At 43.5% G+C, this 20,520-nt stretch overlaps 1 protein-coding gene across 1 annotated transcript in view; it reads right to left on the reverse strand.

Moving 5' to 3' along the window:
• LOC144790676 (uncharacterized) overlaps positions 1-6,018 on the reverse strand; it is a 28,266-nt gene extending 22,248 nt beyond the window's left edge. Inside the window, exons 1-2 of the mRNA XM_078665401.1 lie at positions 5,903-6,018; positions 4,859-4,957 (exon numbers count right to left, since the gene is read on the reverse strand). Coding sequence (XP_078521527.1) covers positions 4,859-4,957; positions 5,903-5,992 — 189 coding nt within the window. The 5' untranslated portion in view covers positions 5,993-6,018. The remainder of the gene's footprint in view (positions 1-4,858; positions 4,958-5,902) is intronic.
• Between the last annotated feature and the right edge of the window lie 14,502 nt (positions 6,019-20,520).

Genomic DNA, 20,520 nt, shown 5'->3' on the forward strand with positions numbered 1-20,520 from the left:
GGGCAGGCTAAAGCCCATCCAGTAGATGCAGCATGTCTCGGTTTAAGACAGCCCATATGCTCCGTCTAGAGCTGAGGCCTAAAAAACATGACTTTATCGAGCTGCGTGGTTTACCATCAGAGAGATACCAAATAGCGCTGCAATGCTTTGCCTGTACAAGCGCATATGTGTTGTCTTCCGTGTTCTCAGAGTGAGACAGAGAGCAACATTGAATGAGCAAGCAGACAATGTAGTTTATGAATTGGTGGTAGCAGCATTCCCGACAAACAAAATGGCTGTGTGTGTTTTGACCACGGTGTGGGGGCAGTTGACAGATTTGTAGATGCAGAAAATATGGGTGTCACTAAATGTTCAATATGTCATCCTGCCCTTGGTAGAATGCCCACGAAGGTAATCCTAGAAAAATCACATGTACATGCAATTACGGTATAATCAATATAATAACAGAAACATATGTAACAGGTTTCATCCCATCAGATAATGAGTGTAAAATTACTTTGACAGTTACCAAAATGTTTATTGTGTAGTACCTTACAGTTTGCCACTCATTTCCATACTCATACTAACCGTTTGACCTACTTTCTGAGAAAAATAGTCAATGTTCATGTTTTATTGACCAGGCAGTGCACGGAGTGGGAGGCCACTTCAGTGCAGGCCACACTGTGCAGGAAAAGGCCCTACCTGCAGAGCCCAGGTGGGCGGTGGCAAGGGACAATTAAATGCTCACACTTTCAATTCCACTGCAGTGTGAGGGGTGCAAGGCCACAGGAGTTAGAATCATAGAATAATGAACAAGACTAGCCTGAAAATAATTGAAACAGAGATTCCAGCAATTTGAAGGCGTGTTATACAAATTTCCAACATGGTACGACTAATGCTGAATTACCATAAACATAAAAGTCTACCACAGTTGGCAGCTCATCATGCTCAGAAAGAAAAAAAATTAAATGTAGCAAGTTACTGTTTGTAGCATGCTTCATTAAATAAACCCTGGCCTACGACGAAAGGCCTATGCAGGGTTTCAAGTGGTATGAAAAAACTGGTGGGTCCCTCAAAGGGGCGTGACAAGAAGATTACGGATGTGACTTAAAACATGTAAGCAAAAAATATGTGCTTCTGTATAGTGTGCCTCCCCACTAGTATTTTGGAGATGCTGTCATTGCACCCAGATATATAATACAGCAAGGTACATGGCTGATACAACAAGCCCAGGTTGTCAGCTTTGTCAATGGTGTGTATTTCCATTGGCTATATCTGAGGGTGAACATTTTCATGCCCTTTTCAAATAATTTGTTTCCTTTTAAGTCTTTTCTCTCTCAATGGGGGCTGGTTATCAAAGGGAGGATTTGCAAAGGTTAGTTTAAATAGGCCATCTTCTATTTTTCCTGAGTTTAACGCAGGATATCCAAGTAAAGCCCTTGCCTTTTTCTCAAAACGTTTTTTCCTGCACAACTTATTTTTAACAACCTTGGTGTTTAACAAAATATATGCTTCAATACCTCGATTACACACTCAAAGCATTTCTTCCTGCAGAACAGTTTACATGTTAAGCCCTTTAGTGCCCTAGGGCCAAGTTTACACTATACAAACTGCCAGAAAAAAAAGAAAGAAAAAAGCATAATGTGACCTTGGTGTGGCCTGGCTAGTCATATGTCCTTTTGTGAAACAACAGCATGTAAGCATAATCGTTGCCTTAATTGCAGAAGTATACAAGCACATGAAGGGCAGAAACCTTCCCTAGTAGAGGACGATGACAGTTAATGTAATTTGTAGTGAACACTGTAATAATGTACTCTACATTATATTGCTGTTCTGCAGAGTATGTTGCAATGGTAAAAGACCCATGCTTCACTGTAGCAAGGAACATTATTTCCCTTAAGCAGCGGGATCAGAGCAGACATTCCAGCAAATACAGGAATCAGACAAAACGGAGATTTCTGCCTAGAGGGTGCGGGCAAAAATGGAGACCTCCTTAAGGACCCGTCCCAGCACTTGCTTTTTAGAACTGCTGGTGCACCAGCAAGAACCAGCCCACTTAAAGCCCTCGGCCTATGTGATATCTATTTGTGCCTGGGTTGTTAAAAACATTGTCTGCAAGATGTGCGGCAATGCTATGAAACTACAAAAATGCAGTTACATGAGCTATAAATGAAAACATACATTATTATTATTACGGTGCTCAGGCTGTTAAACATGAACATGTGTGCAGAGTCAGAAGGAGGAGAGCAGAAAGAAAGTATACGATTAAACTGAATGTTTTTGCTGGGTGAGAACGAAACCTGCAGAGAAGACTGCAGCGCTATGCAGAGTGTACCCCATGTTTTCACATCTTGCTTGGTCCCATCTATGATCTTACTGCCAGGTCCTATAGGCAGGCTTGCTTCCAATGTGATCTGACTGAGCGCTCCTATTTGATTTTCACAACTGAGAAGCGGTGTTTTAGCCAACACAGCATTGGGCATTGTCAGAATTATGTTCTCACTACAGAAAAACAGCTTTTTACACGACAGGCATTGTGCTGTTGAAATTCCAATTTCTTTGCGATACCCCTTAGATCAATGAAGCAGCGGCCATAAAGGGGGACCTGGTGAACAACAAAAACACCACAAACGGAAAACAAACCTGAGCCAATAATGTGTTAAGATAAAAGCACAAGATAACAATAAAAAAACAAGCATTTCCAAGATCATCGAGAGAGTGCGCCTGTAACCACCGTGCACAGTAGTTCTAACCAATGGAAAAAGTATTCTCAAAATGAGTACCTAAAATGGCCACTGTGTTAACACATAAGTAATTGGCTGGTGCTTTCAGGAGGGGGGGTCAATACAGGAAGAGGCATGATGTATTCATGCCACGGACGAATGGAGTGACGATTGGGGCAGCTAAAGGGAAGCCGATGGGCAGGCTGGTTAGAGCAGCGCACACGCGCTGTCTAGAGCAAAGACCTATGAAGTAACCACTTTTGTAAGTTAAGAGCTTTGCCAGAAAGTGGATCTTTGAACTGTCGGAAAAAGTAATTTCATCCATCTAGTGACGACTTCATGCAGCTTCTGGGCACTGCTAAACTTCAAACGAAAACCTAAATTTCAGATATCGATCCATCACACTTAATATCATTTATAAACGTATATAGCTTGTTTTTATTTCATTTAAAGGGTGCAGCTCATAGGTTTCATGCCTTAACAAACACATTTTTTGTCATAGCTATTGGCGCATTTATTGGAGTGCAGCTTCCACTTGCCCTGGTACTCAATGTACTGTGAAATAAGTGAGGGATGTGTAATGGCTGTTGGTTATGATAAAGTTTAAACACAATTCTTTTTCTGTGCTAGACAATTGGGGTGGCGCAGGCAACATAAATTATTCACTCAAAGTTGAATTATGGTGTCAAAGAACTGTTGGGCAGCACTACCTCATGCACCTGTCTGCTCAAAAGACACTTGTCCCCTGCCAGTGGTATTTAGGTTAAAATTTTGAAATTAAATATTGAGGAAAAAAATACAAAAAGAAAAGTGAGAAACTGATATTTCAAATGTTAATGCTGTATAAGTATCTGAAAATGATTTTATAGGATTGTATTCTTGTTGTAAGGTACACAAATCCAAAATCCTATGCCTAACGATAATGCTATCACTATCACTTGCCCATTACTATTATGTACCTAGTTCATTCCGGCAAAGTATGCTTAACAATATTCTTTACCCTAACCCTGTATCATGCCCATACTTCATCTCTAGCCATAAAGTTATCCCTAAGACTAACAATAAACAAGAACTGTTCCGTAACTGGCACAATATACACAACCTGAAGTCAATCTCCATCCTTTATGCTTACATTAACTCTACACCTAACTTTAATGTGTACCATTACCCTTACCCTAACTCTTATTCAAACACACACACACACACGCACACACACACACACACACACACACACACACAACCTCAAAGGCGGCAGGAAGGCCACGAAGAAAATGCCCTGCAAAACCAATAATCCAGTGAATATTGCCTTACCCGGTTGCCTAAATCAACCCTGGCCTCAGTGTCACCCAGCCCCCAAATACAATGATCCTCCCAGGCCTTGTCCTAGGCATAGGGGATATGTGTGGTTCTCTGCCCCTACGCAATCACACTGCCTTACACATGTGTCAAGGCGGGTTGTTCACGTTGGCCTCATGAAGACCCATCCTCAGACAGAAGAGGTAGTCCTGTAACACAACACACCAGTGCTGGTGCCGGTTGCCTCCTGGCCCGGGCCAGTCACCATTTCAGTAGGAGTTTAGAACACAGTAAGCTGTGTGCTATAGAATATGAACTCAGCCGCATACCTTTCTTCAATGTAACTGTATTCTGTAGATACAGAGCCCAGGCCTGTTGTTTGATATTGAGTACCACTTCCCCCGTGAGTCCAGGGCCTGGTATTAGACCCCGTCTTGTATGGAACACCCACATTCCTAAATGTAAGTTGTCTTGGAGGGTGGCATTTCCGTTGGTGCTCTATTACTTCTGAAGTCATGAGTAAATCAAAGGAGAAAGTAAAGGTTGAATGACTTGTTTTAATGGTAAATTTAAGAGATTGTTGCATTTGGTATCATAAGCCCCTTCAAAATAAATGTTCTAAACAAATTTCTAAATTTCTTCAACAAACGTTATTTACACATGAGGAATGGAAGCTGCACTGGCCATTTATTTGATACAGTTTTGTTTTCGGAATTGTAGACTGCCTACGTCTTTAGACATATTTTAGCTTTTCTTTCTTGTAAACTTTTATCTAATTGTAAAATACATTTAATAAATATGAACCGCCGCTGCTGAGGAAAGTTTGAAATATGAGACAGAAAGAGATGCATGGTTCTTACCAGCTCAATATCAGAAAGACAACCCTTGTACGCTTCAAGTACCTGCCGGCATGCGAAAGGATGAACTTTGGCACATGTTTGGAAACCAATTACTATGCCCTGCAAATAGGGAAAGACAACTCACAGCATCAGTGAGACAATAGACATTAACCAAACACAGACATTAAGTACAAGAGATTTCATATTAGAAAGAAAGGATAAAGATGGTTCTTGATTTCACATTCAGTGTTTACAGCTGGTATTGGTGAATGATTGTCAACTAGTAAAGCAAATATATTCAGTGGCCTGAAAGCATGATTTAAGGATACCTTTATACAGCTATGCTGGAGGGTCTTTACCATGCTACTTAAAAAGCATCTTTGGACAATAAGATGAGAGTTTCGTCACTATTTGTTTTCTGTCACTTTGTTCTCTCTGGTTTTTCACATAAAGGAACTGCAAGGACAGTACAATACACAAGCCTTCTTTACAACAAAGTAGTGCGATTTCTTTAGAAGGGGTGCTTATCCTTTCTTCCTCATGTCTACTGTTGTCTATTTTGAAGGCCTTTCTGAGAGAGTCATTTCAAAGCCTTCACATAGCTTTATGTCTTTCACCGCTTTATCTGCTACATTGATTAAACTTGATTTATCTTGTTCAAACACTGGCTTCTATCAAGAGAGATCACCTAAAGAGGCTCCTAACTATCCCTGATGAAATGCATTATTAGTGACCTGAAAAAAGGAGCTCTACATTTAGTTTCTGCTAACTTAGTCCTCATCTACTCTGTAGAGGGGTTTCACTCTAATATAATTTGGCTGCACACGGAGTACAAAATCACACTTTTGGGTGAGAGGAAGTACTGAGTGAGGAATGTTTCACCGGTCATCAATAATTTACCATCAGGCTCTACGAATGAAGTTACAAACCTACCCAATGTACATCCAGATGCTCCACAGCCCCATATGACTACCTTCTCAACTTGTTTTTGTTGTGGTTGTACAGGGTGAATAACCCTAGGGAAATAAATCTATGATAATTGTAAGAAATGCACTTGATACTTACTGCATGGTAAGGCGTAGCGATGAACCTAGTAGATTCGAACATGCTTCGAAGAAAGGGTAAGATCAGTGCAGTATCATCACAGCAGGCCATGCACTTACCAAGGCACTGGAAAATAAAACCCTAATATGGGAGTGAATTAAAGACAGTCTGTTAAGAATAAACAGCATCTCCTGCTCACTCTATGAAAGTCTTACTTATATTGGAGTATTCATCTTTGATTCACTCTACACACATATTTGTCTCACACTTTCAAATAGCACTTAATAAGTTGAGTGAAATGATTGTTATCTTATGTATAGTATAGTTATATCTTCTGGACATTGTATAGATTTTTATATGGCCCTGAATATGACTCAAAACAAGGAAGTGAGGGGTAATGTGAGCCAATGAAGGTCCAGTACCTAGGCTCTGAAAGTGCTAATGCAGAAACCAGTGGAAATGCTGCTCCTTTCAGAAAGCAAAGTAGAAAGAAAGGCGGACAAAGAAAGGGGAATCCTAAGGATTTTTTCTTGGTGCCTTCACAAATCCATGGGCATGTAATGTCTCCTCATCAAGGGTGTTCTTCATAGGGCTGGCAATGCAATGCCCTATGGGCCCCACGAAGGGTCGCTTTAGCAGAGATCTTTTTATTTTTGCCATCTGATGAAAGTGCCAGTGTGAGGGCGTTTTGAATGTGTGAGGTTGAGTGAATGTGTATAGTGAAATGAAGAGAGACTAAAAAGAGGTATTCAACTGGACTTTAAACTGATGGTTTCCTTGGCAGGTTTAAAAAAAAAAAACATAATTTGGTACGGGCGACTACAGAGAGCTAATGTATCCAAGTAGCCTAAATCTGTGAATGTGGTCAGGTCAACGTGTTTCTTGCCTGTTGGCCCAAAAAGTATCTGTACCACTTCTTCAGGACCTAAAAAGGGAGAGCTAACCCTACCCCACATCTAAGAAGTGTAGGTAATCCCCTAAAAGAAAATACCTTTGTTCAAAAAGTTTAAAATTGATCGTCCAACTTAGAAAAAAAATTAGAAAATGAAGAAAACACACAGTAAACACATGTTTTGCATGTATGGGCCAATGTGTCTCCAGGATCGCTTTTCCGGGACACTGTATGTGCATGCTATTGTTATGGCTGATCAGTCGCCACAATGTGAAGGAAGTAAAAAACACACTAGAACATGCAATATAACAGAACAGGCAAGTGGACATACAGCTAACAGACAACATTAAACCAATCTGTGTTGATGTTACACAGTGTATCACAAGTTGTCCTCAGGAGTGAGTGAAGGGTCTTACCCTTTGGATCAGTGATCCATAGGTCAAAAGCAGAGTGTAGCACTCAGCTGCTAACTGTGGAAAGAACAATTTGGAGAGTTTTATAAAGCGCGAACAAGATCCTAGCGGATATCAGAGCGCTGTACAGACAATAAATGTTACTTGTTAAGTGTGTCAAACCTGCATGGCTCAGGCGTAATCATTTTTTTACAATGCATCGAGCATATTTTACACCGTTAAAGCTATCTAAATTTATCCCAGGTAAGAAATGTAACAAATGTGGCCATATCGCAGCTTCAGATATCCACATGTTTAAGGAATGCCCTAACATATCACAGTTTTGGAACGAAGTGAAAGCAACTCTGGACTCTATTCTTAACATCTCGATCTCCATCACACTTTCCTTGATTATATTTGGATGGGACAACAGCATAAAGGGCCATGCAAGGACATTTCTGTTCTATGCTATATTGCTTGCAAGAAGAGAGATATGCAAGGTTTGGACTGAAAATCTAGCACCAACACACGCAAACTGGTTATCATCTCTCTATGCAACCTCTAAAACAGACATGTCGAGATCAGGTGGTGAACGCAGTCGGGCTTTTTGGAACTTTTTAGTTCTTTGGAGATAGTAACCAGGGTTTTTTTTTTTTTTCCCGGTCCTATGATTATGCCTTGGAACTCCAAGAACTAGGCCCCCTCAATCGGCTCCGAAGGCTAGTTCAACTGATCAAAACATCAAGTTCGGAGTCACTACCCATGATACTCTTCGGGCCATCTCCTGCCGGTTCCCACCAATCGTGTTATCAGGGGCAGGGGATACCTTGCACTATGAGTACACGTATGGCAGTTGGAGGCTGAATAAGAGTGGGCCAGGCAAATGAGGATAAAAAAAAAAAAAAAATGTTACTTATACAGGAAACAGAAATATATAAAATTAAATGTACATAAAATGTAGTAAAAGGCAGCATAGTTAGATTTAGCATCAATAAGTGTCTTGTAGTTGAGAGCGCGAAAGCATCTCATTACAGGGATTCAGCAGACCCTAGTCATGTGTATTGGGCCATGAGGATGGATTTAACTTCCTTTTTGAAAGAAGTAGAGGACGGGTTAAGTCTGGTTTCTGGGGGTAAGGCGTTCCAAATTCTGGGTGCCATCCCAGAGAAGGATCTGTTATAAGTTTTTTTCTTCTGGAATTTTTGTGGTTTCAGAAGTAATTTTTCTGCATTTCTTGAGGATCTGGCCCCACCAGAGATCGTAAGTTTCTGTGCCAAGTAACTGGGTGTCTTTTGATGTAGGGCTCTGTGTGTCATGCACGCAATTTTCAAATGAATTCTCGCCTCAAGGGGTAGCCAGTTCAAGGATTGAAGGTCCGGTGAGATGTGGGAGCTGCGTTTAGATCCAGTTATGAGTCTTGCTGCAGCGTTGATAGAGGCTCTGAGAGGTGCAGTTGATGCTTTGGGTAGGCCACATAGGGAGACACAACCGTATTCCACTCTTGGAATAACCAGAGCTTGAACTGCCTGCTGAAAGTCATTATGTGGTAGGAAGGGTTTCAGTTTCCTTAAAGTGTTTATCTGGAAGTTAGCTCCCTTTGTAGCAATGCTGATATGTTTTTGCATGTTAAGGTTACTATCTAAAGTCATTCCAAGTGACTTCGCCGAGTCCACAATGGTAGGTTGTACGTTAAACGCCGTGATATGTTTGATCAAGTTTTGCATTTTCGGGATTTGGGCTGGCGGAGCTATTAGTAGGAATTTGGACTTGAGGGCGTTCAATTTAAGATGATTTTCTGCCAGCCATGTTTGGGTATTCTTAAGAGCTGTAATGTATGGAGTCTACTCGAGGGCTTTGTATCCCTCTGGTGCACCTTCGGGTCCCATGGGTCCATTGGCATATAATTTAGGAGTTCCCCACTCCTATGCTCCAGCTCCTTTTATGCCAGCGCCGGCTCCGCCTTGGCATTTCTCGGCGCCTCTGAGGTCGTCAACGCCGATTCCATCGTCACCGGCTCCGACTCGACCTCATGAGCAGCGACCTGTGCTTCCGGATCCGATCTCGACGCCGGCACCGGCTCCGTCGGAGTCGGTCACGGATCCGACGGCGCGACTCTTGAAGGAGAGATTGAGGCGAGAAGCTCAGTGCCTTATAGAGGAGCAAAGATTTAGAGAGGCTGAGGCTGAGGTGGAAGAAGGTGAGCTTCAGGAGGACTATTTTGATGATTTGAGGGATGCTAGTGGTTTGGAGATTTCCCCTGAATGGGAGCTGTCCTCTGTATCTGATGCCCCTTCAAAGGACGTTGCACCATACCATGTGGTCATCAAAAAAGCTGCAAATCTTTTAAATTTGACTTTGCCTACAGCTGAATACAAGTCTAATCTTTTGACTGAGGTCCTCCATTCCCCATCTTCAGTTGTGGAACCATTGCTTCCTTTTAATGAGGCTTTGACGGAGCCTATATTGGAGGTTTGGAACAGGCCTCTTACAGCTCCTGCAGTGGCTAAGGGTGTTGCAAGGAGGTATAGGGTAGCACCTGGTGGGCCTGAGTTTCTATCCTCGCATCCGTTGCCTGAAAGTCTGGTTATACAGGCAGCCTGTTCGAAGAAGACTGTTGGTGCTTTCCCTCAAGTGCCTGGGGATAAGGAGTCCAAGAAACAGGATCAGACTGCGAAGAAGATTTTCTCTTCGGCAAGTATGGCTCTAAAATCGACCAATGCCACATGTCTCTTGGGGAGATATATACATGCCCTGATGGACTCTGTACAACAGTTGGCTCCTAAAATTCCTGAGGACAGCAGGAAGGATTTTAATGAGGTGTTGGCCGATACACAGGCGGCTGCACGTCAAGTGATTCAAAGTGGTCTTGAAACTGCTGATTCAGTTGCTTGCATTATGGGAACTTCTGTTGCCTCTAGAAGGGCTGCCTGGCTGAAGTCATCTGACTTTTCTGCGAACGTTCAGGCAGCCTTGTTGGATTTGCCATTTGATGGTGCTGGACTATTTGGCAAAAAAGCTGATGCAGCTTTGGAAAGATTTAAGGACAGTAGGGCTACTGCCAGATCTTTGGGGCTGCAGTCTAGAGGCTCTGCGACTAAGAGGCATAAAGGTTTTGGACGTTCGTCGTTTCGTCCCTACCGTCAAACTCAACAGCAGCAGCAACAGCAAAATCCACTATATAAATCCTACAGGGGCAAACAAAGAGCTCGTCCTCGAGGACGTCAAGTCTCCTCCTCCTCTTCCTCCTCCTCTTCCCAACCCCCTCCACCATCAGCAAAGCAGCCCTAGATCCGCCATTCCGGATAATGCGGGTCCTGTAGGGGGTCGGCTTACCCATTATCTACGGGTTTGGGAATCGGTTACATTCCCAATCCCGTAGATCTTTGGGTTCTCAATCTCGTAGAGAATGGGTATGCTCTTCCCTTTCGGGAATTTCCTCCAGATTACCCTCCTTGCCAAGGATTTTGCTCAGAGGACCACCTACTTCTCCTGAAGGATGAAGTCCTGTCACTGTTACGAACGGGTGCGATAGAGGTGGTTCCGGAGCAGGAAAGGGGTCAGGGATTCTACTCCCAGTATTTCCTGATTCCCAAGAAGGGTGGCAGACTTCATCCAATCTTGAATCTTAGGATCTTGAACCTTTACCTGAAACAGGAGAAGTTCAAGATGCTCACCCTTGCTCAGGTTCTTCAGGCGCTGCTGGAAGAGGACTGGACGGTGTCGATCAACTTGCAAGATGCTTATTTCCATATTCCTATCCTGAAGTCGCACAGAAAAAATCTCCGTTTCACGGTGGGATCGCAACATTACCAGTTTGCGGTCCTTCCATTTGGTCTTACTACTGCACCTCGAGTTTTCACCAAGGTGATGGCTGTGGTGGCAGCACATCTCAGAAGGTCGGGGATACCTGTATTCCCGTATCTGGGTGATTGGTTGATCAAAGCAGAATCTCCAGAGACAGTGCTACACCATCTGCAAGTCACAACTCAGTTGTTGTACAGGTTGGGTTTTTCAATAAATGTACCCAAATCTCACCTGGTGCCCTCCCAGCACAACCTGTTCATAGGTGCGGTACTGGACACAACTGTATGTCGAGCATTCCCTCCACCCCATAGGATTCTCGACATACAGGGAATGATTCCTTTATTTCACAATGGAGCGGTCGTTCCAGTCCTGAAGGTCCTTTGCCTGCCTGGTCTGATGGCTTCCTGCATTCTGTTGGTCAACCATGCACGCTGGCACATGAGGGCACTCCAGTGGTGTCTCCGCAGGCAGTGGTATCAACACAACGGAGATCTCAGGGAGTCTGTGAGGATCTCCAGAGAAGCTGCAGCGGATGTATCTTGGTGGAGCGTGGAAGGCAATCTGTCTCAAGGAAAGCCTTTCCATCTACCTCCATTGGTTGCCACAGTGATAACGGATGCATCCACTCTAGGGTGGGGTGCTCATCTGGGGGATCTGGAGATCAAGGGTCTTTGGTCTCCAGAGGAAAGGTTGCTTCACATCAACCTTCTAGAGTTGCGGGCGATACGTCTAGCACTCAAGGCTTTTCTCCCTTCCCTTCGCGGGCGGTCGGTTCAAGTCCTGACGAACAACACCACCGCGATGTGGTATGTCAACAAACAGGGAGGAGTGGGGTTGCAGTTTTCTCTGCAGAGAGGCTCTGCGTCTCTGGTCCTGGGTTCAGGACCATCAGATTTGTCTGATGGCAAATCATCTGGCCGGAGTTCTGAACGTGCGTGCAGACAGTCCCAGTCGGAAGTTCTTCGCCGACCACGAGTGGAGGCTTCATCCAGAGGTAGTTTGTCACGTCTTTCGGACATGGGGAACTCCTCAGGTGGACCTGTTCGCCACTCACAAGAATGCTCACTGCCTGTCATTCTACAGTCTCCAGTATCCGATGCAGGGAGCTTTGGGGGACGCGTTTCAGTTGAGTTGGGGCTCACAACTCCTTTACGCGTTTCCTCCCATACCCTTGATTCCTCGGGTTCTGAGGAAGATTCGCCAAGACCGAGCCCAAGTCATGTTGATCGCCCCGGATTGGCCAAGAAGGGTGTGGTACACAGATCTTCTCCACGTCTCCTCGTGCCCGCCGCTCTGTCTCCCTCTCAGGGCAGATCTCCTCTCTCAGATGGAGGGGCAGGTTCTACACCCCCACCTCCAGACCTTACGCCTTCATGCCTGGAGATTGAACAGGGCAACCTGAATTCCTTTTCTCTCCCACATGATGTGGTGGATGTCATTCTATCGGCCAGACGTGACTGCACCAAGTCTATCTATTCTTATAGGTGGTCTAGGTTTGTTTCCTGGTGTGGAGAGAAATCCATCGATCCTTTGAGGGCTTGTTTATCAGATATACTTCAATTTGCTCTTTCTTTAGCGCAGCAAGGGTTTGCTGTTGCTACAGTCAAAGGTTATCTTTCGGCTTTGTCAGCATTTCTCTGCCTGCCGGATCAGCCGTCCTTATTTAAGTCTCCTGTTGTTTTAAGATTTCTAAAGGGCATTACGAATACATTTCCTCCTACTCCCTTTATTATACCTCAATGGGACTTGAATCTGGTGCTTACTTTTCTGATGGGTTCTCCTTTCGAACCTTTGCACAAGTGTCCCTTGAGACTTTTGTTTTTTAAGACGGTCTTCCTGGTTGCTATTACCTCAGCAAGGAGGGTAAGTGAGCTTCAAGCTCTTAGTTCGAAGCCCCCATTCTTGACCAGTCATGCTGAACGAATGGTTCTTAGGACCAGGGCTGCTTTTCTGCCTAAGGTGGTAACTCCCTTCCATCTAGGACAGTCTATTACCCTTCCTACTTTCTATCCTCCCCCTCACCCTTCCAAGGAGGAAGAACGGCTTCACCGTCTGGACCCTAAGAGGATGGTGAGCATGTATCTTGATAGGACAGAGGACTATCGAGTGGATGACCAGTTGTTTGTTGGATTTGCTGGCTGTAGAAAAGGAAGAGCTGTGCACAAGCGCACACTTTCGAGATGGATTATTCTATGCATCAAGATCTGCTAAGCCCTGGGTGATAAGGAACCTCCAGAGGGTATAAGAGCTCACTCTACTAGAGCAAAGTCATCAACATCTGCTTTGTCTAGGGGTGTTCCTGTTGAGGACATTTGTAGAGAGGCAACTTGGGCCTCCCTCCACACTTTCGCGAAGCATTACTGCTTGGATACCGAAGTGAGGAGGGACGGCCACTCTGCGTGTTCTGTCCTTCAGGACTTTATGGTATAGAGGAGTGGACACCGTCCTCCGGGAGTGAGGACTGCTGTGGGAATCTTTTCACAAGGTGAGAAATCCACTGGCAGATGTATTCATCAGAAGAACAAGTTACTTACCTTCGGTAACGCTTTTTCTGGTGGATACAGTATCTGCCTATGGATTCCTCACATGCCCACCCGCCTCCCCGTTGTCCACTCTTCTATACCTGAATTTCTGGTAATGTTTTTTTAATGTATACATGTTATCCTCAAAGGAAGTGTGTTCTTGTACATGATTTACTATGTTATATTCACACTATGTGTGTTACCTTGACTAGTTTGTACTGTGTATACTGTGTATATATCTATTGTTGTTGGTCCGTCCGTGTGCCTCGAAGCACGGACAAAAGGGGTGGAACTGATGTCATCACGCCGGCGTAGGCCTATTATGGAGTCGGTGACGTCAGCGGAGCCGCGCGCGATGTCGTGCCTTCCTGTGACGTCGTCCACACCGGCGAGCTACAAAGAATTTTCCGAACGTTGCTGACGCAGGGGGATATTCACAAGGTGAGGAATCCACAGGCAGATACTGTATCCACCAGAAAAAGCATTACCGAAGGTAAGTAACTTGTTCATCTCAAGCAGTAGACTAAGACAGTTAAATGGTTTCTTATTGGAGGGTACCACCTCATTGGTATCAACAGAATCGTTTGTGTTACTGAGAAGAGACCAATGCCAAGTCGAAAAATGCTTATCATAAGCACTGCTTAGTGTGGTGTCTGGGACTCCATAGCCGGGCATTCCATATGTGACATGGTGTCAATGGTGATATGGTATATCAGCACCCATGTATGAAGAAAATGTCAATCCAGCCATAGTAAGAGAGTATCTGATTGGGACCTGGAGCTGGGAAGGGCGGGTAAGAACCCACAGGATGCTCTCTCGGAGGTTCCAGATTTGCCTCCTCTTCCACAGGCGGATGGACTGGAGTCATCGAGCCCTCAGGTAATGGAGCCTCTTCTTCCTCTCGAGTCGGGGACGGCGCCGGAGAGGGATCCTATACCGGAGCCGGAGAACGCACTGGCGACTCCAAGGGGGAAGCCTTACCTTCTGGAACACCAGGTGAAGGAGACACCTCATCTTTTCTATGCCTCCTCTTAGGTGACTTCGGTCTCGACTCCGAGTCCTTACCGGAGTGATGTTGAGATCCATGCCTTCACTTCTTATGCTTCTTCTTCGTTGACCTCGAAGCATGACCAGATGACGACCTCGAAGGCGACGCCGTGCGGGATCCCATAATTGCTGAGATCGAGGTTTCTACAGAATCTCAGAACTCAAGTAGATCTTGGTCATTTCAGAGAAACTTGGTATTAGATGAGGACTATTTGCAATTTATGGCGACTATTATCAATGATTATTTTTTAACAAATAATGATTCGGCCTCCCTACCAGTGGTGTGGGACGCATTCAAATCAATCATACGTGGAGAGACAATTAGTTTTGCAAACTTTAAGAGAAAAAAAATACAAACAGAATTTAAGGAGAGGTTAAATAAGATCAGGTTAGCCGAGATGGATCTTGCGACGGCTTGTAAAAATAACATCGGTATAGAAGATGCGCAATTACGTCTAGTAATTGAACGTTCTGGTCTACGGACCCATATTGCTGATAAAGTAGCATTAGATTTTAAGCTATTCAAAACCGAACGTTATGAATATAGTGAGCGTACCGGTAAAATTCTAGCACAGCGTCTCCGTCAGAAATCCTCTATCAATGAAATTCAGGGCGTCAATGATATGAATGGTGACTATCACGAATGTAGGGAAGGAATTTTAGAGTCATTCTTGGAGTTTTATAAAACATTGTATAATGACTTCAACAATGAAGTAGATAAGACTTTGAATCCTGTAAATTATTTTCACAATACTAATCAATTATTATTGGGATGTGAAGAGACTGATTTATTTGGACGTCCAATAAGTTGGGATGAGATTGAGCAAGCCATTTTGAGTCTTGCTGCAGGCAAAGCCATGGGATTTGATCAGATACCTCTCGAATTCTATCGGACATTTAGACATATGCTGAAACCAGAATTTGTAAAGATCTTTAACTCTGCATTTCAAGGGAAACCACCTGATTCCTGGTCCACCGCTATTATAGTGGTGTTTTTGAAGAAGAACAAGGATTCGAAAGAATTAGGTTCATATCGACCTATATCTCTTATTACGGCAGACAGCAAGATCTATTCTAAAATTCTTGCAAATAGACTTAATCAGGTAATGTCCAGTTTAGTGTCTAACATCCAACACGGTTTCATCAGATGTAGAGATACTACCGATCATGTTAGACGTGTTATTACACTTCTAGATTGGGCACAGGCAAAGGAATCCCCAGTCGGGGTGATCTTACTCGATGCTGAAAAAGCGTTTGATAGAGTAGACTGGGGATTCCTTTGGACTGTGTTAGAAGGGAAGGGGTTTCCCTTACAATTTATTCAGGCGGTACGTTCATTGTATTCCTGTCCTAAGGGTATTATAAGATTAGGCACGGACTATTCGAGACCTTTTCCAATTACGAGAGGGACTAGACAAGGGTGCCCTTGTTCCCCGCTTTTATTTGCGTTATACTTAGAACCTTATCTGAGTAGACTTATTTTGGAACCTAATATTCCACCAGTTCGTCTTTTTGAAGTAGACCATAAAGTTCTAGCGTACGCAGATGACGTTGCAATTGTCACCTCTGACGTCTCCTCTGCGCTACCCACAATAATCAATCTGGCCAACGAGTTCGGGAAGGTCTCCGGTTATAAGTTAAACATCACAAAAACTCAGATCATTCATTCGGAAACGGGTAAACCCACTGATATCCCATTAAATACCACTGGTTCATATCTTGGTGTTACTCTATCTTCCAAGGTTGAGGATATTGTTGCATTAAACTTAGACCCTTTGCTCATATCCTCCAATAGAACGTTAGAAAGATTCAATAATTTACATTTGTCATTATATGGTCGAACTAATGTTATTAAGATGATGATTTTTCCAAAATTTCTGTATTTTTTTCGTACTATCCCCCTATTTTTTTCAATGTCTCTTTTTAACAGAATAGATAGAATGGTGTCTAGGTTTTTGTGGGGATACCACCGTGCTAGAAGATCTCTAAAATGGTGCACTCTCCCATTAGATTGTGCTGGTTTGGGGCTTCCGAATTTTAAAATGTATTACTGGGCTATTGCTCTGAAAACTTTTCGGGTTTTGCTTTTTCATGATTATGTATCAGATCCAGCCATGTCACCCTCTATTTTTGAAATGCTCCTAGGTACCAATGTCTGTTGAAAGTCATTGAACCCAGTTATTATAAAAAAACAAAGTTCAAGGTGGTCCTCGCTGCATGTTTAATCTGGAGGCAAATGAACAAAATTCTACGTATAATCCCAAAATTGAATTATTATACACCTTTGTCTGATAATAAGTTATTACCCGTAATTTTTCAAGACATGGTAATTCACCGATGGTACATGAGACAGATTTATCTACTTGGCCAATTGTACCAAAACGGGTCCCTTATGTCCTTTTCTAAATTACAAGAGACATTTGGTTTATCTAGGAATGAGTTTTTTAAATACCTACAGATTCGTAGCTTCCTGGAAAAAAAAAATGCTTTATTTACTGATACCATGGAAACTATCGATATTCTAGAAAGTTCTAGGAAGAACAGTCGTATTGGTATTATTTACCAGTTAATGAATAATAGGATGCAGAACGATTTGGATCATCATACCCGGAATTGGGAGAGGAAGCTCTGTATTGAAGGGATCGATTTGGTAAAAGTGTTTGAGATGAGCAATAAGACACTAATTAATAGCTCTCTTAAGAGTCAACATTTTATGTCCACTCTAGATCTTTACTATACACCTGCAAAATTGGTAAAATGGAAAGCTGTAAAAGGTATTAACTGTAGCCGCTGTGGAACTTTAGCAGCCGACTCAATTCACATGTTTCATAGTTGTTCTAAACTTGCCGTATACATTGAGAAGATTGAAAAGTTTTTGTCTAATTTGTTACATGTACGGATTACGCTTCATCCTACTATTATTATTTTTGGTGTTTATTTTCCTTCTCGGGATTTAACTATAGATCAAGAACATTTTTTGTTTATCGGAATGTCTATTTATCGAGCATGTATTACTTCTAGATGGTTGGATGTAGATCCTCCAACTTTTGAGTTATGGTTGGGAAAGCTGCTAAATGTTTATAGAATGGATAAAGCAGTTTATAAATTGAAAGGACTCAAAAAGAAGACTTTTGGCCGGAAGTTATGGCTACCAATTGATAATTGGATTTGAAACGCACAATGGTTGTTTTTTTTTGTAAAGAATTTTGTTTGATTCCTCATTTTTGGTCATGTCCTTGTATGTATTACCTCTGCCAGAAAATAATAAAAATATAAATAAAAAAAAAAAAAGACAGTTAAATGGTTTCTTATTGGAGGGTACCACCTCATTGGTATCAACAGAATCGTTTGTGTTACTGAGAAGAGACCAATGCCAAGTCGAAAAATGCTTATCATAAGCACTGCTTAGTGTGGTGTCTGGGACTCCATAGCCGGGCATTCCATATGTGACATGGTGTCAATGGTGATATGGTATATCAGCACCCATGTATGAAGAAAATGTCAATCCAGCCATAGTAAGAGAGTATCTGATTGGGACCTGGAGCTGGGAAGGGCGGGTAAGAACCCACAGGATGCTCTCTCGGAGGTTCCAGATTTGCCTCCTCTTCCACAGGCGGATGGACTGGAGTCATCGAGCCCTCAGGTAATGGAGCCTCTTCTTCCTCTCGAGTCGGGGACGGCGCCGGAGAGGGATCCTATACCGGAGCCGGAGAACGCACTGGCGACTCCAAGGGGGAAGCCTTACCTTCTGGAACACCAGGTGAAGGAGACACCTCATCTTTTCTATGCCTCCTCTTAGGTGACTTCGGTCTCGACTCCGAGTCCTTACCGGAGTGATGTTGAGATCCATGCCTTCACTTCTTATGCTTCTTCTTCGTTGACCTCGAAGCATGACCAGATGACGACCTCGAAGGCGACGCCGTGCGGGACCTCGACCTCGCCCTACTCGAACACGATCTCGAAGTCTTCTTCTCCTTTCTACCTTTCAACTTTGCCACCAGAAGTTTCGCTTCCCTCTCTCGAAGAGCCTTCGGGTTCATCTTCTTACACGAAGAACAGCCTTTGACATCGTGGTCCGAACTCAGGCACCAGATACAATCCTCGTGCAGGTCCGTAATCGACATCAGCTTGCCGCACTCCCCACATGGCTTGAACCCGGTCTTCTTAGACGACATCTTCAGTGAGAAACAAAGAAGCAAGAAGACACCAAACAGAGAAAAACAGTAACAAAGTTACTAACAGCTACAGAGGTTCCCCGAAACCGTTAGCGTCGACGACGTGGAAAAAAGGGAACTGATGTCATCACGCCGGTGTAGGCCTATTATGGAGTCGGTGACGTCAGCGAAGCCGTGCACGATGTCATGCGTTCCTGTGACGTCGTCCACGCCGGCGAGCTACAAAGAATTTTCCGAACGTTGATGACGCAGGGGGATATTCTCAAGGTGAGGAATCCACTGGCAGATGTATCCATCGGAAGCCGCCTTACTAATACCATTGAGAACTTTGGTCGACCTGCATTTGACCGCTACACACTCCAAGATGTCCACCACGGAGGGAGGATACTTTTGCTACACAAGCACATGAGAGGCTTACTCCTATTGGCTCCAGCCTACCTCTTCTCTTTCCTCTTCTCCTCATTTGACATTTCCCAATAGTGCTTACCAAGCATCCTAATCCATTGGGAATAGACCACTTGGCTGCCTCGTGTTACTTATTACATGAGGTGGCCTAGATTTCCAACATGAACACAGATGCCAATATGCCTAGATTCCACCATGAGGGATCGCTAGGAGTTATGTGCACCTGATTTGCTCTCCATCACTGTATATGCAAGAGTACTTAGGTTTACTATACTTTTCTCTTACCATTACCCTTGACTAACAAAACATTCAACTGTCTTAGTTTACTACTTAGACACCACCTTACAAAAACCATGGATGACTTTGGGATGCCCAGCTTTTAACCACTGCACACTCTGAGATAGGCGCCACTGAGGCATGATACCTCTGTTACATCAGCACGTGAGAAGCTCACTCCTTTTGGCTCAAGCTCGCCCCTCCCCTCCTCTCCTCTCTTCATTGTCCACTAGATCATCACTCCTTCCAGCTGCTGCCCACGCCAGACCTGAGGACAATCGCTCCAATTGCTCGTACCTTCAATGACAGGTCTTCTTCTCTGCTCAGTCTCGAGCCAGGCGAGCAGAGGAGGGTAGGTCTCTTGTGTTCTCCGTGCAGAAACCATGTGAGTATGGTTGCTTCTCTAGAAAACTTTTTCTTTTTCTTTTAACACTAAGTCATTTGGGGCCCCTTGATTTACTGTTTCTTTTTAATGACCATCATAGCTCTTTCCACAGTCAGCAGCTGAGCACTACCCTCTACTTTTGACCTATAGGGCATAATTAATTGATCCAAAGGGTAAGACCCGTCACTCACAATGGAGGACAACCAATCACTTATGATACGCTGAGTAACACGAACACAGATTGGTTTATTTTGTCTGTTTCATGTATGTTCACTTGCTTATTCTGTTATATTATATGTACTTGTGTGTATTTCACTTCTTTCACGTTGTGGTGACTGGTCAGCGCCAAAAATAGCATGGGCATGTCTACCTTTATAGGCACTATGATACAGTGAGTTGGAAAATCGATTCTGGTTACACATTGAACCAAACATACAAAACATTTGTTTACTGAGTGTTTTCTTTATTTTTTCATTTATTTTCTAGGTTAGATGATCAATTCTAAACATTTTGAACCAGGTATTTTCTTCTAAAGGAATACCTTAGCAGCATATCATGTCTTAGGTGTGGGGTCGGACTATCCCCCATATTTTTGGTCCTGACGAATCATTGTGGAACCTTTTTAGGCCATCGAAACCTGACCACACTCACAGATGTAGTTCACTTGGGTACATCACGCCCCTGTATTAGCCCCAACCAAATTATATTTTTTTAATCCTACCAAGGGAACCATCACATTAC

Source organism: Lissotriton helveticus, chromosome 11, assembly GCF_964261635.1.
Source record: "Lissotriton helveticus chromosome 11, aLisHel1.1, whole genome shotgun sequence".
Classification (NCBI taxonomy): domain Eukaryota; kingdom Metazoa; phylum Chordata; class Amphibia; order Caudata; family Salamandridae; genus Lissotriton; species Lissotriton helveticus.